The sequence below is a fragment of the Sporisorium graminicola genome, chromosome SGRAM_22 (assembly GCF_005498985.1).
Source record: "Sporisorium graminicola strain CBS 10092 chromosome SGRAM_22, whole genome shotgun sequence".
Taxonomy (NCBI): domain Eukaryota; kingdom Fungi; phylum Basidiomycota; class Ustilaginomycetes; order Ustilaginales; family Ustilaginaceae; genus Sporisorium; species Sporisorium graminicola.
The window spans coordinates 1,109,911-1,125,167 of record NC_043731.1 but is presented as its reverse complement, the minus strand read 5'-3'; the positions used below and the strand labels follow the sequence as shown (position 1 = coordinate 1,125,167).

Here is a 15,257-nt window from a genome sequence, read left to right as displayed (position 1 = left end):
CGGTGGGGTTGCGACGCTAGAAAGAATCGGCATCGCTTTGATCCGAGGCGCTTTCGACGTCGATGAATTCGCCGTCGCTGCCACGTTCGCGTTGCAGGCCACCGTTGCCACTCGAAGACGCGGAGGGTTTCTTGGACTTGGTACCCGCACTTCGGCCTTGAGCCGCCCTTGACACCTGCACGTCGTCGTCGTCGTCATCCGCATCGTCCTCGTCGTCGTCATCGTCAGCGTCATCGTCGTCGTCATCATCCTCATCGTCATCGTCGTCCAGCGCCTGGTGAGATTTGCGATTGGTAGACAGAACGGTATCCGAGTCCGAGTCGTCGGCTACGATAAACGTCTTTGGCTTTGGCGTCGACGAGGGTGTCGAGCGTAGAGGTATTTGGATCTTGGTGCCGTTCCCTGGTGGACGAGAAGAAACGGATCCCGCGGCCAGCGCGACATCCTCATCATCATCGTCGTCATTGTCGTCGTCCGAGATCTCGCCTTCCTCCTCATTCGAGTCGCCGTCCGAAGCGTCGTGGTACAAGTCGGCCCCACCATCGTCGTCGTCTTCCTCGTCATCATCGATGAGCCGTTTGCGCTTCTTTGGTGACGCTGCGTTCTTGCTGCCGTTCTTCGCCGGGCTCGCTTTGCCGTTCAAAGGCGTCGTGGTGTTGTTGGGGTTGAGTGGGGAGCCGCTGAGCACGGTCGAGTTGCTCAGTCCGGATGGCGCGAAAGGTTGGGACGAATAGGAGCGGCTCATGCCCGTGCCCAAGCTGTCCGAGGGAGGAGGTGTGGGCGAGCTGGTCTTGATGCGTTTGTTCATTCTTGCGTTGGCCAACGTGCTTGCAGCAAGCGGACTGCTGCCGCGCTTCACTCCGTTTTTGCCCGTCACTACGCTGCCATTCTTACGCTTCGCAAAGCTGTCATCGTCGGCATCGCTTGCATACCTCGGCGTGCCCGCGCCACTCTGCCTACTCGAGCCAGTCAGACTGGACATTGCCGCTTTGGCGTTTCTAGCAGCACCTTTACGTCCACCTTTGCTGCCCATGCCCATGCATTTGGCGAGATGCGTAGCGTAGCGATTGGAGCTCACCTGGCGCGAGCAGACCAAACATTCGAAGAGCGGATTGTTCGAGTAATAGTCCGGTTTGTGCGGTGCAGTCGACGTCGAGCCGGGCACGGGCGTTGCTGAGCGCGAAGCCGTGGATGATATATCTAGAGAAGCACCGTTGTTGGATGAGGGCTGTTCGGCGGCAGGAGTGTGTGCTTGGCATCGTACGCCGCAGAGGTGGCAGATGGAGCGGGCGCGTTTGATCTTGGCGTGGGTGTGGATGGCCGTGTCAAGTACAATCTCGCGTAGGAACGAGTCGAGAAACTTGGCGGCCAAGAGCGTCTTTGGATCATTGGACATGGCGGCGCCGGATCTCCAAGAGCTGGCTGGTCGTTGACGAACGTATGTAGTCGATGCTAAAGGGGCAAGAGGATACCAAGTAGTCAAGGAACAAGCCAGGGCACATCGAAATCCTGTGGACCCTCGAACCGCCGCTATGCTCGGACTTCGGCAATGGCAGTATCGAATGAGGATGTGGAGTCGTGCGAGTTGCAGAGGGAATTTGTTTTTGGCTGATCCCGAATCTCGAGCCGGCGTAACATTGCACTGGAGACTCTAAAGATAGAACAGCAGCTTGGCATGGATCTGGTGGCGCTCAGGGCATTGCCCGCTTCACCTATGCATCGAAGGGTTCCCCCGTCGCTAACTGCATCTCTGCACATGATGATGCGATAGATAACAGGTACAGTCCATGCGAGACGGCGAACACGGCAATGCAGGTTGGTCCAAAAAGGCGTCACGATGTGGAAAAAAATCGACGGAGCCAGCTCGGTCCATACGCTCCAGAAAGGATGAACGAAATGGAAAATATGGAACGACCGGCAACGGCCAAAAGATCGGCGTGACGTGGAAAATCGAGCTTCTTTCTCTGCCTGCGAACCCAGCTTGGAATTTGTCTTTCTTTGCATCATCTTTGCATCAGGGCAGACTCGTCGACCGCCGCCGCATTCTTTGGCCTTCATTGCATTGCATTTGACCGCAAAGGCGAGTGATCTTGAGAGGACGTGTGAACAAGCTCATGTTTGAGCTAGAGTCTAGCTACATGGTTGACGATGAGCCGGTGCTCGACATTCCATTTGCCCTTCAAAGCTAAGAGGGCGTTAGGCTCCAACTTGAAGCTAGCTACACCCCAAACCAGTGCCAAGCATGAAAACAAGGTTGGCACGGCATGGCGTGGCATGTAAAGGCACTGGTCGAGGTCGGTGATGCATCTCAGAAGCTGCAGAATTGCAAAGCCGACATGTCAAACAAGATCTAGAGTCGAAGCGAAAAAGAATTGAGCCGAGGCAAGAAAAGTGAGAGGGCAATTCCAAAATTAGAGCGTTTAGGTGCCTGTGACTGGTTGGCTCGCTCCTTTCTTCCTGTCGCGTCCCACAAGCTTGGCATGGCACAGACAGTGCGGAGAAGGCGAGTAGGAAATAGTAACTTTTTGGTCGCTCCATGCAAATTCGGGCTGAGCAGACTCGATGTGGGTGTGATATTGTGGTGACAGCCACAAGTCGATGATTCATCCCCGCTTTCTTTTCTCTTGCTTGCTTCCTTCTTTCCTCCCTTCCTTGCATTGTCGTAACATACTTCAAACGGGATCGTAGTGAGAAAACGTCCCTTCCTCTCGTTCCTTCTCTTCCTCCATCTTTCGAACACCGTGCTGGGCAAGAGCACGGTACCGACCCCTCTTGCTCTGACACCATGGCTACCACCACGCCGACATCCGTTTAGGCGTCTTCCATACACGCAGCCGCTCCTCTCTTGATATAGACGCCACTCCCCTTTAACAGCATCTCACAGCTCGACTGCAGTACGATCGTTTGTTCTTCTCTTCTTAATAGACACATTTGACACCCGTCAATTGCTCTTCCAAAATGTCGCCTCCTGCCAGCGTCACCATCACACAGCTCGAGCCCGTCGTCTTTCTCCGTGGACAGTCGTCTTCCGGCGAGGATGCTCGCGGCCGGCGTCGCCCCGTCAACATCGATGCGCCTCCCTCTCAGCTCCGCGGTCTGGTCACTCTTTACCTCCCTAAACCGTCCAAGATCAAGGAAATCACTGTCTCGCTCAAAGGCACGGCAAAGACAGACTGGCCTGAAGGCATCGGCCCCAACCGCGTAGAACTGGTCGAGGAAATGTCCATTTTCAATCACACCATCAGCCTTTACAATGCAAAGCACGACAAGGCCATCCCCGCGGGATCCCGTCCTAGGAGCAATTCAGTCGGCCCCGGGATTGGCCTCCAAGAGGATGTCGACTGGGACTATGCTGCTGCCAACGCACGCGCTTCAGGCGCCACCAACAACACCCCCAGATCCACCTCGGCTAGCGGCACGCGCCAAGCCTCCGGATCTAGCCGCAGGGATGACGACAGACCCAAAAGCTCCAACGGAAACGGTTCCAGCGGTGGCAGCAACCTGGCGCGCCAGATTGCCGGTGCTGCCGCCAAAGCCGGCACTGCCATGATTCCACCCACTCTGCGTCCGGACATGGGCCTCCATAAGCACAAAGATTCCTCCTCGTCTTCCTCCTCTCGCAACCGACCACCTCTTGAACGCACCGGCTCAGGTACCACATCATGGACGCCTTACGCAACCAGCCCTGATTCCAACCTGACCACACCTGCTCAGTCGCCCTCCTGGTCGCGGTTGGGGCCCCCCACTTCCTCGTCCGGTTCTACATCGCTCGCAACCACGCCCGCTGCCTCGTTCTTTGATTATCGCGGGTCACATGCCGCACAGCACCAGGATCTATCTACGTGGCACGAGTACTTTGAGTCGCAGGGATATGAGCGTCCTCCTCTCTACGCACCTCGCTCAGCTCCTCTGCAAGGCTACGACGCCTGGCCCACCGAGCCTCCCCTCGAGACACCGTCTGCGAACGAGACGGTGGCTGGTGCCTCAGGGTTCAGTGCATCCACCAGCACAGGACCTACCACATCTGCGACAGCTGCAGGAAGCACCACACAGAATGCTACCAACGTCGCCACGCCTTCGACTCCTGGCATCCCTATTGCAGGCCGGTCGCCTCCCAGAGCTACTGCTGTTTCAGTGTCAGGCACCGCTGGACCTCCAGGTAGAAGCATCCTCCATACCCAGCCATCTGCCGCGCCCCGTGCCAATCAACAGATGGTGCGCTTCGATCCGCAGTCTCGTGTCGACAACGCTGCCACACCTGCTAACGGTGGTGTCTTGCCTAAACCCAACGGTAACAAGAGCGCTCCCTCTAGTCGCCGTAACTCGGTGGAATTGCACGACAACAACGCCAAAGCTAGCAAGGGCAAGACCAGCAGCAAGTCAAACAGCGACGCCAAGATGAAGAAGCCAGGTTTCAAGACCCTCATCAACGGTCTTCTCAAGGAGCCCGCCGCAGACCATAAAGCGCACAGCGAAGAGGCGGCCAACTCAGACTCAAAGGAATTCAAAAAGGGAACCTATACCTATCCCATCTGCATCTCGCTACCGTCCAACCTGCCTCCGACGCTCCACGCCGACTTTGGCTTCAACCGCTATGTCCTTCGCGCCAATGTCATCCGAGCAGGTGCTTTGACGCCTAATCTCGTCGCCGAACGCGAAGTCAAACTCATCCACGCGCCGGACGAGGACGCGCTCGAAGAGACTGACTCGATCGTTGTCGAGCGGTGTTGGGAAGACTTGCTTTCCTATATGGTTGTGTTCAGCGGCAAGAGTTTCCCCATTGGTCAACAGATTCCGCTCTGGCTCAAATTTGTTCCGCTGGGCAAGGTCAAGATCTACCGCATCCTCGCCACGCTCGAAGAACGCACCGACTACTTTGCCAAAGGCAGGCGTGTGGCCAGACACGAAGTGCCCCGAAAGTGGACCTTGATGAAGGTGGCTCATACTTCGGCTTCCGAGCCCATCTTGCCCATCCTTTCGGACTCGGCGGATGCTTTGGAAGAGAGTCCACTGGCCAACATGGCTAGGGCCGCCGCCACCTCGGATGACCAAGACTCGGATGCGCTGCCGTCCATCTTGGACCCTACGGGACCGTGGGAGCTGGCCGCAGAGCTCAACATCCCGGCTTGCGGTACGACTCGGATCAATCTCAGCACCAACCATTCGAAGTCGAACATTGCCGTGCACCACCTGGTCCGCCTGTCAATTCGCGTTGGCAAATCGGACGGCGATTGGGAGGTGTGGAACGACAACGTGGGCACGTCGAGTTCGGCAGCCGGCAAAACGACACCTCAGCTGTACGACATCATCATCGAAGCGCCCATCACGCTGACATCATCGCACACGGCGACGGAATGGACCGCGCTGCCCAATTACTGGAGTCTCCCCGCTGAGCCTGTTGACCAGGATGCGGATCACAGCGGGGAGGTGGACGTGCCCCTGCGGCCGGCGTTGCCGTCGCCCGTGTTGACGAGCAGGACGGGTTTGGTCGGGCAGAATGCGAGCGCGATCAATGGGTTGGGAACCAGGAGTACGACGCCGACGCCTCTCCGCTCCCCGACGGGAAGCAGCGGAAGCGGAATGAGCGGCTCACCCCCCATGTCGCGCAATCCCACCCAGCTGTCGAGGCGATGGCTCGCGCTCAGTGCAGACCACATCGGCAGGGATGGTCACACTGCTGCTGCGTCAGGTAATGCGGGTCCTTCTACTTCTGCGCCTCCGCCTGCGTATCGGCCCAATGCTCGAACGGGAGAGACTACTGTTGCCTCGACCAGCATGAGTCGCTCGCCGTCTGAGACGGGTGCTGCCAACACCATAGGCAGCGATTCCACTCCTGTCGCTGCTACCGCTGCTACCGCTGCTACGGCCGCTACGGCCGCGGCGGCGACACAGGGCAACGCCTACAGCGTCGGCATGGCCCATTGACATTCACGAACAACAACAAACTCATTCTGTCACCACTTCTTTATCACTTGTACTTGTAGATCTCATAGATCTCGTCGTCACCTATCGCAATTGGTTGGTTCATGTGTTCTTTTATGAGATTGACGGCTGTGCAGAGCGTACGTGTGCGTGTACGGATGTTCAGGATTTCCGTGGCTCGCATTGAAAGCAGAGGGAGGCTTGCCGCCTGCGAAGTCACAGGGGCATCCAACGCGGCTCGTTTTCGGAAGTCGCTTGCCGAAAAGGGACGGAAGCATTCGGGAAGCGATCGGAGGCAGATTATTTTTGACAGGTGCGCAGCTCAGCGTGATTAACGGGGCAGGTCCGTGGAGGTTGATCATGTGACTCCTGCTGCTGTGCCTTTGTTCTGTGGATTGGGCGGCTGTTTGGCAAGTACGTGTTCCTTTAAAGTTATCAGATAAGAAAGCGTGAGAACAGATTCGCCCACCGAAGCGTCTCACACTGATCCCGACACTGACACTGTCTCTGTCACTGTCACTGACACAAAGACGTTGTCTTTCACCTCACCGCCTCACCAGACGACGGCATCTCTCACAGTCCACCTTACGCCCTGCAAGATGGCGACGGAAGCGGTTCAAAATGTGGTCGTGGTCGGGGCGGCGTCGGGGGGGCTCAGCGTCGTGCAGAGTCTGAGCAAGCTCTTGCCCGCCTCGCACCGAATCGTGCTGATCGAAGCGAACCCGGTGGCGTTTTGGAGCATTGCAGCGCTGCGGGCTGCCGTGCTTCCCGGTTTCGAGCCTCAGGTCGTCCACGATCTCTCGACTTCCTCGATTTTCGGCGCCAACAACACGCGACATGTGGTGCTGGCTGGTACGCGAGTAGTCGACCTGCAAGAGGACCACATTGTTGTCGATCGCGACGTCAGCAGTCTGCTCTCTGGTTGCGAAAGAGAGGCTAATGGAGGCAGCAAGATACCAGTGGATAGAGTGGTGTTGGCCGTAGGAGCGCGATCGGTGTTCCCTACGCGCCTTGAGGGGGGTGCAAAGACGAAGCAGGACGTCATGGAGCAGTTTGCTCGCATGCAGAGTGATCTAGCTGCGGCACACGAGATTCTGGTGCTAGGCGGTGGCCCCACGGGTGTCGAGTTTGCCGGTGAACTGCTTGACGTGCATCCGAATAAGAAGGTCACGCTCGTCACCCGTGGTTCCGGCCTCGTCACTCGAGGCAACGACCGCCTCGGCGGTGTCAGCAACAAACTCATCGCCCAGCTCACCGCCAAAGGCGTACGTCTCATCTTCAAAGATTCCGTCCCCCTCGAAAGACCAACCACTGGCCCCTTACCCACTCTGCAGACCTTCACCACGCTCAATGGCGAAAGCATCACCGCAGACTACATCGTGTTCGCATCCGGCGGCAAACCCGACACGGGTTGGATCGCCGCCATCGACCCGACCATCGTCGACCCCGCCACGGGGCTGCTCACCGTGGACCCGACCTTCTCCATCTGCTCGCCCGACGCCTCGTCCCGCACACGCTGGTGGCGCTACTACTCCGTCGGAGACTCCGCCAATACTCCTGGACCCAAAGTCAGCTACATGGCCAGCCAGCACGCTCCTCTGCTTGCGCACAACTTGGTCAGCGCCATCAAAGGCAATGGTGCGAAGCTGAAGCATGCCTCCGACTCACCCGCGGAAATGATCATGGTGAATGTCGGTAAAGGCGGCGGCGCGGGTTATTTGGCGTTCGTGACGGTGGGCGAGTGGATAACGAGCTTGTTCAAGGGTCGATCGTTGCATGTTGCGATGTTTCATAAGTTCTTCAAGGCTTGAAGGTTGCGTCCTCGTTTGTGCCTCTTTTCTAGTCATACAACAGCTCACAGACAAGAGTGTTGGTATAGGGAGAGGGCTATGTCGATCAATATATTAGCATGCGTAGGAGAATGGAAACGTATCAACAACATGGCAACATTAGTGGACTTCTATGGAACTCTCCGATGGCCTCAGAGGTTGGATCGCTTAGCGGCAGCCTTGAGCATCGGGCCGATTTCAGTGCTGTACCAGTCGGGTACGCCCTTGCCGATGTTGCTCGAGCCGTACTTGTAGACGCCGACCTGGTCGATGGTTTCCAGGCCGGGCACGGAACCCGGGTGGTTGAGTGGGTTGGCCTCTGCGTCGGCCATGAGCTGCTCGTACACACGACCGTCCTTCCTGCCGAGGCTCGAGCCGAGTTCCCAGTCGAGCCAGCCGAAGCCGTCCGAAAGGCCGATGACTTGCGGGAGGATCTCGGTGACGAGCTCGCGGATGGCCTTTTCGAGGAGGATGACCGATTCCGGCGCAAGTATGGCCTGGTTGGTGCTGTAGCCGGCCAGGTTGCGGCCTGCGCTGGCAGGGAGGACGAGGGGGGTGATGTTGCGCGAGAGCGCGGTGAGAGCGTGCAGGGTGACGAGCTTGTTGAGCCATTGGCATTCCTTCTCGCCAAGACGCTGGGCGTCGTCGCGGATGCCCTCGCCGAACCACAGGTCCACAACGAACTCGGCATGCGATTTGGCCACCTCGATGCACTCGAAGGACAAGTCGACAAAGGGGCGGCCGCTCTTGATCTCGGCACGCAGGTCAACCACCAGCTGCGCCGCGCGCAGACCGAGCGCAGCAGAGTAGACCTCGGGCTTGTACCAGTCCGACGCCTGCTTGGGCTGGGTGAACGGGATCGCGCCCGCTTGGCTGATGGCCTTCAGGAAGCCAGAAGTAGCGGCTACCTTTGTGTTGGCGTTCGACTCGAGCTCGCCGCTGATCTTGAGCATGGCTCGACCCACCTGCGAGGCGAGCACAATGTTGTCTCCCTCGTACGTCACCGCAGGCGCCTGCTCGGGGAACACCGAAGTAAAACCAGCATAGGCCGAGAATCCGTGCCCGCCCAACGCCTGTCGGCACTCCTCGATTCCGTCCAACGCCTGCTTGGTGCAGTACGCCTTGAGCGACGACGAGGCCACGTGCACGTCGGCGAGCAGCTCGGTGTTGCCCTCGTCGAGCTGCTGAGCCATGTCCTCGTACAGTGTCCTCATCCTCCTGCCCGCCAGGATGTACGCATACGCCTTGGCCAACAGCGGCAAGATACGACGCGCCGTCGACGGGTACGACAGCACCGAGCGCTCTACGTCCTTGATGTCCTTGGACGAAGGGTCGCGGAACTGTCGACGCACCAGCGCGTAGCGCGTAGCGATCGTGACACCGCGCGACAGCATCCATCCGGTGCGATCGATCATCTGCGAACGGATGAAGATCATGCCACCGTAGCTGAGCTTGTCGCTTGGGGGCTTGATGTACTCGCCGCCCTTCTTGACTTTGGCGTGCTTGCTGAGCATGTGGTCGCGCGGGATCTTGAACTGGTTGAAACGCGCCCAGCCGTTGTCGAGCCCGCCGAAGGCGCCGTAGGTCTTGGGGCCGATGTCGCCGGCCACGATGCCGTCGAGCAGCTTGCCCGTGTCCATGTTGCGCAGCTGGGTGAAGAATAGATGCGGGCCGTAGCGTTTGCCGTGGATGATCAGCTGCGCCTGCACGATGCCGTGTGTGGCGGTGGTACCGAGACCACCGGCCCACCACTTGGTCGACGTCAGCGTTGGCGAGTGCAGCAGGAAACTGTCCGAAGCGTCGTCGTAGGTGCACGTCGTCTCAAGCTGCTGCACATTGGTACCGTGTCCGAGCTCGGTCTGCATGTAGCAGCCCATGATCTCGTGGTTCATTGCCTTCTGCCCCCACCTTTCGATCTGTTCCGCATTTCCCTGCCCAAAGATCACGGGCACGAATGCAACCCAGTGGATCGTGATGGGGCTCTGCAGGTCGAGCGTCAGCGCGGCCTCGATGATCTCGTGCGTCGTCCACTCGTGCTTCTCGCCGAGCTCGAGCAGGCGGCGACAGGCGAAATGAGACTGACGCATCTGCTGCTCTCGGTTCATGTGCACCATTCGCTTCTTCCAGTTGCCAAAGATCGGGTCTTGCGAGAGCGTCGTCATGACTTTCTTGCGCGTCTCGTTGTCGATACGCGAATCACGCAGCGTGTCTTCGATGCGTTCCGGGTTGAAGTCGGCGGCGGCACGCGCAGCGGCGATGTCTTGCGAGGTGCGCGCGGCCACTTCACCCATCGGGATGGGGAGCGTGACTTTGGCCGCGGGCCAGCCGCCGGTGGGCTCGTTGAGCGGCTGGAAGGTGGTTGACTTGGGGTCCGGGGTCGACATGGAGGTGGTGGTCAAGGGGAAAAGAGTAGTCGGTCGTCGAGTGATGGCGCGTCTGAAAGCAAGACGCGAGATGAAGTCGAGATCTAGCGTCGTCTAAGAAGGGTGAGCGTGTATAGGAAAGGGTCACGCTGCACAAACTGATGAGAGGACGAGATGAAGCAGGCGATGGAGGGAAATCGACCCCAAGGGCAAGGAACGGTCCCTTTCTATATGGCTCGTTGCGGAAATAGCGACACGCAGCCTAGAACGTTGCATGGGACGCTTTCAACAGGTAATCTAGCTAGCAGCTCCCGCCGAAAATGCTACGAGCGAGCAAAGAATGACGAACGGCAGGGTCTCTCACAAGGGAGGCGATTGTTCAAAATGCGGGGTTCGCTCGCAGCCCAACACCATCTCGGCGGCTGCAGTATGCAGTATGAAAGAGCACTCGACCCCGCATCTTTTTTTTTGAGAATCGCACCTGAAAGAGAAAGCAGGCGACCAACACCACCGAGGGTGTGAAGGAGAGGACCCTGGCGAGCGACGCGAAGAAGGACTCCGCAAAACACGGAGAAGAGACCAGCCAGCAGAGGCCAGCTTGAAGGGCAAAGAGAGCTCAGAAATTTCAAGCGAGGAATAGCAAGCGAGTAGAAGCCGGTGAAGATGGGGGGGATATGCCTGCACGCTGCTGCTTGTAGTTGCAGATCACTTTCTGAAGCGCTCAAGAGCCGGTCCAAGCAAAGACCGTTGGATAGCCGGTATCCCTATCGGTCGCCACCGTGGCTACAAAATCGCACATGTGGCCACCACTGTACGAAATGAGGAAGCGAGCTTTAGCACCCGAACGAGCATATACGCGCATGCTGGTCGCCCAACAATTTTCCACCACTGCATGCCGCTTTCCGTCGTCGCTGGTATTGCTTACCTCACACCCTCTTCAACGAAACCCACGCGGCAAGCGCTCTCAAAGCATGACAGGGTCTAACATGTATTCTCTATCCAAAAGATGCTGTCAACGCTCCTTCCTACTGAGCAAGCGCTGCAAGCCCTCGAGGTGGACGATATGTCCGCGAACTCTGCGTGCGTAAAAGACGAGGTAGATCACCGTCGCTGCACCCACTGCTGCCAGAGACACTGTCGCAGCATACTTGAACTCCTGCGGCCTGTTCCACCCAAGCGTCAACCCGTAATGACCCAAGTCAAACACGTTTTGCAGCGAGAACTGCAACGCCATGAGCGCGTTCTTGCGGTTGGCATCGGCACCAAGCTGTTCGGGGGATAACGCCGTCTGGATCATCGCAAGCTGAGTCAAGTCAAACGCCCACAACCCGATCCTCGACAGAGCCAGACCAGAGAACAGCAACCCCGTATTCCAGCTGGGTCGTCGCTTGTCCGATAACCCGAACCTGTCCCGTGGCGAGCCGGTGATCCAGAGCGAGACCACGGCGGGCACCAGAGGAATCAGCTCGGCAAAGAGCGAGTACGAGCCCGTCCGTACCAGTCCAATCCGCTTCTCCATGATTGGCATGAGAAACGTACCGATCAAGCCCGTCACGACCCCCACGGCCCGCATGCCGGCAATGAACGCATCGCTGTAGAGCGTCTCTGATTTGAGATAGGCGATGAACGTCGGGTCGAACGAAAGCACTGACATGTAGAGCAGCGAAATACACAGTGAAGTGAGGAAGATCGGTAGCCGCACAAAGAGTTTCCAGTCGCGATACTGTTGCTTGACGTCGTCGAGGATCGACTTGGTCAATCTGTCCACAAGCTGTGCAACACGTGTCTTTCCCCTCCGGCCATCTGTAGCTCGCTCGTTGGAAGTGGATCTGTGCGTGCTCGCCTCGGCAGCAGCTTGCCTCCTCGCAATGACGGCCTTTTCGTCTGCTGCAAGCGAAGGAAATCTGCGGTACACTGTCCCCACAAAGACAAGCTCAAAGACAGCGGTGACGGCGTTGACCGTGAGCAGCACCACCGCAGCCAACCTGTAGCTCACAGTCGATGTGAGTGCGGATACGAAGAGGGGACTGACGAGTTTAGAGATAAGGTCGATCCTGCGCATGATCGCATTGAGACGGGTGAGTCTAGCCGATGATCCGTCGCTGATGATAGTGACCCATTCCCTCTCCACGCCGACACTGACTCCGACGTTGGACAGCATCACGCCAATCCCGAGCAGCGTGATGGCACCAAAGATGATCCACGGCTTAGCATTTGCCGCTGTATCTTCTGGTCCCTTTCCACCGTTCTCTGCCTCCAATTTGAGTGCAGAAGACGAAAAGAGCACGAGAAAGAGACCATAAGAGGCACCGACGAGCAGCTTTTGCGAGAGGATCATGGCGCGCAGCGTCCGCAGCTTGATGTGCGCATACGTATCGATGAGCCGACCAATGTTGTTGGAAAAGAGGATGGCGCCTGCGGTAGTGACAAAGCCGTAGACCGAGGCGGGCAGCAACGTGTTTGTGAAGAGTTGGACCATCATGAGTGGATAGGCGAACTCGGCAGAGCGGAATCCCCATGAAGAAGACGCATGCTGGATGGCGAGCAACAGCGTTCCTTTGCCGTCGAGATCGCTGGGTCCGGAGGCGGGGATGGCGCCGAACGACTCGTCTCCGGCATCGTTTGTGGCTTCGTCTGCTCCGATCGCTTCTGGTTCTGGGATCTCAAGCTCGCCGATTGGGTCGATGGCGGGATGTGCTTTGCAGATCGAGCTTCGACTCGGTGAGCGTTGCACCGAGGGCAGAGGCTGCAGCACGATGGTATCCGCCTCCATGGCGCTGCGGCCTTGCTGGCGTTGCTCTCCTACTTCTTGTGCAGTGAGTGTCGCAGTGGAAATGCTCATCGCATCGTTGGCCGTGAACTTGCTCTTGTGGAAGATTCCAACGGTTTTGCAACCGTACTGCATCAACCCCCGTCTCCTCACGTGGAGCTCCGCGGATCCGTTCACGGGCCAACCCATGCCGACTTTGCAAAAATTGCCATCTTTGACAGCGTCGCGTCGCAGCTTTAACACGCCTACGAATTCGCGGCAGAAACTGATCCGGCTTCGGCCCCACGCTGACCAAAAACGTTATCTTTGCAGGCTTGGTGTGGACCCTGAGGCGGAGGCAGCTGAGCCAGTTATAAGCTGGTCGGCCTTACCACTACCACATCTATCTCTCGAGCAAGTACAAATTTGCTGCGTGGCGAGCTGTTTGACGAGAATGCCGGACGATGCCTCCGAGACCACGCCTCTACAGGCAGCCCAATCGCACCTCGGCGACGGCAAGCCAAAGAACCTCAATGGACACTCGTCAGCGATATCATACGGCGCTATACCCTCCGAGCCAGCTGAGGTGGGATCGACAACACCCGAACACAGCGGAGACGAAGCGATGGTAGAGGAACAACGCACACACGGCTTCAAGTTTGCCGTCATTGTCGCGAGCCTGTGGGTGGTGCTGTTCATGGCAGCGCTCGACGGCACCATTGTCGTGACGCTCATCTCGTCGATCTCGTCCTCTTTCAAGGCATCCGAGAAGTCGGGCTGGCTGGGCACCTCGTACCTGCTCTCCGTGTGCGCCTTTTCGTCGATCTACGGCCGTCTTTCCGACATCATCGGACGCAAGGGAGCGCTACTGGTCGCGCTCAGCTTCTTCACGGTGGGAACGTGTCTCTGCGCTGTCGCCAGGAGCATGAACGCGTTGTTGGTCGCTCGATTTGTTGCGGGCATTGGAGGCGGCGGGTTGCTCACCACGTCGTCGATCTGCATGACTGACCTGGTGCCTCTGCGTCAGCGTGGGGTGTGGCAGGGCATCACCAACATCCTTTTTGGCTCGGCTGCTGCGTTGGGTGGACCTCTGGGCGGGTTCATCAACGACACGTTTGGTTGGCGCACCGCCTTTGGCTTCCAAGTTCCCTTCCTGCTCCTGGGCGCCGTGTGCATCGCTACATTCGTAGACATCCCTTTGCCGTCCTCGGGGCAGAGTTGGCAAAGGAAGCTCGGACGTATCGACTACCTGGGCTCGCTCGGGCTGATCTCGTCATCCAGCTGTCTGTTGCTCGCCATGAGTTTCCTCTCTGGCTCGCTGCTGCCGTTTTCGCATCCGCTGGTGTGGGGGTTCCTGCTGGGCTTCCTGGTTACCGCGGCGCTGTTTGTAGTGGTGGAAGCTTGGGTAGTGCGCGAACCCGTAATGCCAATGACATTGCTCACACGCAAATCGCCAGCGCTCATCGGTGCCTCGTACTTTCTGGGCAGCTTCGCCTATTTTGCTACCATCTTCCACTTGCCACTCTGGTTCCAGTCGGTTCGACTGCAGAGCGCAGCGCAGGCAGGGCTGCATCTCGTCCCCATCTCGTTTTCCGCAGCGGCGGGCAGCCTTTGGGCAGGGCTCTACATGAAACGCACGGGCAAGTATTGGCGGGCCAACACTGCCTGCTGCATACTCAACATCGCTTCTAGCGCGTACGGCTCGTCATGGAACGAATCCACCTCGGCCTGGGTAGAGTACATCACGTTCTGCCCACAAATATTTGGCACCAGTGCCATCTTCACGTTTATGCTGATTGGACTCATCGCGTCCGTGTCCAAGGAGAAAGCTGCGGTGGCGACGGGGACAGTGTACCTGTTCAGAAGTCTGGGCCAAGTGGTGGGCCTGTCGCTGTCGGCGGCGCTGTTCCAGATGCTGTTGCAGTCGCAGATGCATGCCAACATCACTCCGGATCTGCTACCACATCCAGAGGAGGGTCCAGAAGCGGTCAGCAAGCTCATCTCGGCGCTGAGGCACGATACATCGTTGGTGCTTACCCTGCATCCACAAGCGTTGAGGCATGCGGCGCAGGTGTCGTATATGAATGCGATCAAGTGGGTGTTTAGGCTCGTGACGGTGCTCAACGTGTTGTATTTGGCCGTGTGCTGGCCGGTGGAGGAGTACGACCTTTCGGATAAGGTGCCTGCTGCAGCCCCTGCCAGTGAGGATGAAGGTCAACCAAGACAGGACGACTCGCACGCTTAGATTCTCGTCGACGTTGCTCTGTATCGGCGCCAACGTCTCAGTCTTTTGTACCGTAGAAGTACAGTATATAGAAAGTAGCAAAAAATGATATTTTAATCACACATCGAAATTGGAGTTACAAAAATATCTCGTTACTAATAGCTGTTGTC

General features: G+C 57.9%; 6 protein-coding genes across 6 annotated transcripts; 3 read left to right on the top strand and 3 right to left on the bottom strand.

Annotated features, from left to right (window-relative positions):
• Positions 1-16: 16 nt before the first annotated feature.
• Positions 17-1,396, bottom strand: EX895_004061 (uncharacterized protein; the record flags this gene model as incomplete). The annotated part of the gene is made up of 1 exon (XM_029884659.1): positions 17-1,396. One exon carries the CDS (start codon positions 1,394-1,396, stop codon positions 17-19), a length of 1,380 nt encoding a protein of 459 aa, XP_029739369.1.
• Positions 1,397-2,958: 1,562 nt separating this feature from the next.
• EX895_004060 (uncharacterized protein) lies at positions 2,959-5,925 on the top strand (the record flags this gene model as incomplete). The annotated part of the gene is made up of 1 exon (XM_029884658.1): positions 2,959-5,925. One exon carries the CDS (start codon positions 2,959-2,961, stop codon positions 5,923-5,925), a length of 2,967 nt encoding a protein of 988 aa, XP_029739368.1.
• A 596-nt stretch (positions 5,926-6,521) lies between these two features.
• Positions 6,522-7,733, top strand: EX895_004059 (uncharacterized protein; the record flags this gene model as incomplete). The annotated part of the gene is made up of 1 exon (XM_029884657.1): positions 6,522-7,733. The coding sequence occupies one exon, from the start codon at positions 6,522-6,524 to the stop codon at positions 7,731-7,733; it is 1,212 nt and encodes a 403-aa protein (XP_029739367.1).
• Positions 7,734-7,903: 170 nt separating this feature from the next.
• Positions 7,904-8,442, bottom strand: EX895_004058 (uncharacterized protein; the record flags this gene model as incomplete). Its single annotated transcript, XM_029884656.1, has 2 exons — positions 7,904-8,280; positions 8,436-8,442. 2 exons carry the CDS (start codon positions 8,440-8,442, stop codon positions 7,904-7,906), a joined length of 384 nt encoding a protein of 127 aa, XP_029739366.1.
• A 2,684-nt stretch (positions 8,443-11,126) lies between these two features.
• EX895_004057 (uncharacterized protein) lies at positions 11,127-13,073 on the bottom strand (the record flags this gene model as incomplete). The annotated part of the gene is made up of 1 exon (XM_029884655.1): positions 11,127-13,073. The coding sequence occupies one exon, from the start codon at positions 13,071-13,073 to the stop codon at positions 11,127-11,129; it is 1,947 nt and encodes a 648-aa protein (XP_029739365.1).
• A 244-nt stretch (positions 13,074-13,317) lies between these two features.
• EX895_004056 (uncharacterized protein) lies at positions 13,318-15,108 on the top strand (the record flags this gene model as incomplete). The annotated part of the gene is made up of 1 exon (XM_029884654.1): positions 13,318-15,108. One exon carries the CDS (start codon positions 13,318-13,320, stop codon positions 15,106-15,108), a length of 1,791 nt encoding a protein of 596 aa, XP_029739364.1.
• Positions 15,109-15,257: the final 149 nt, after the last annotated feature.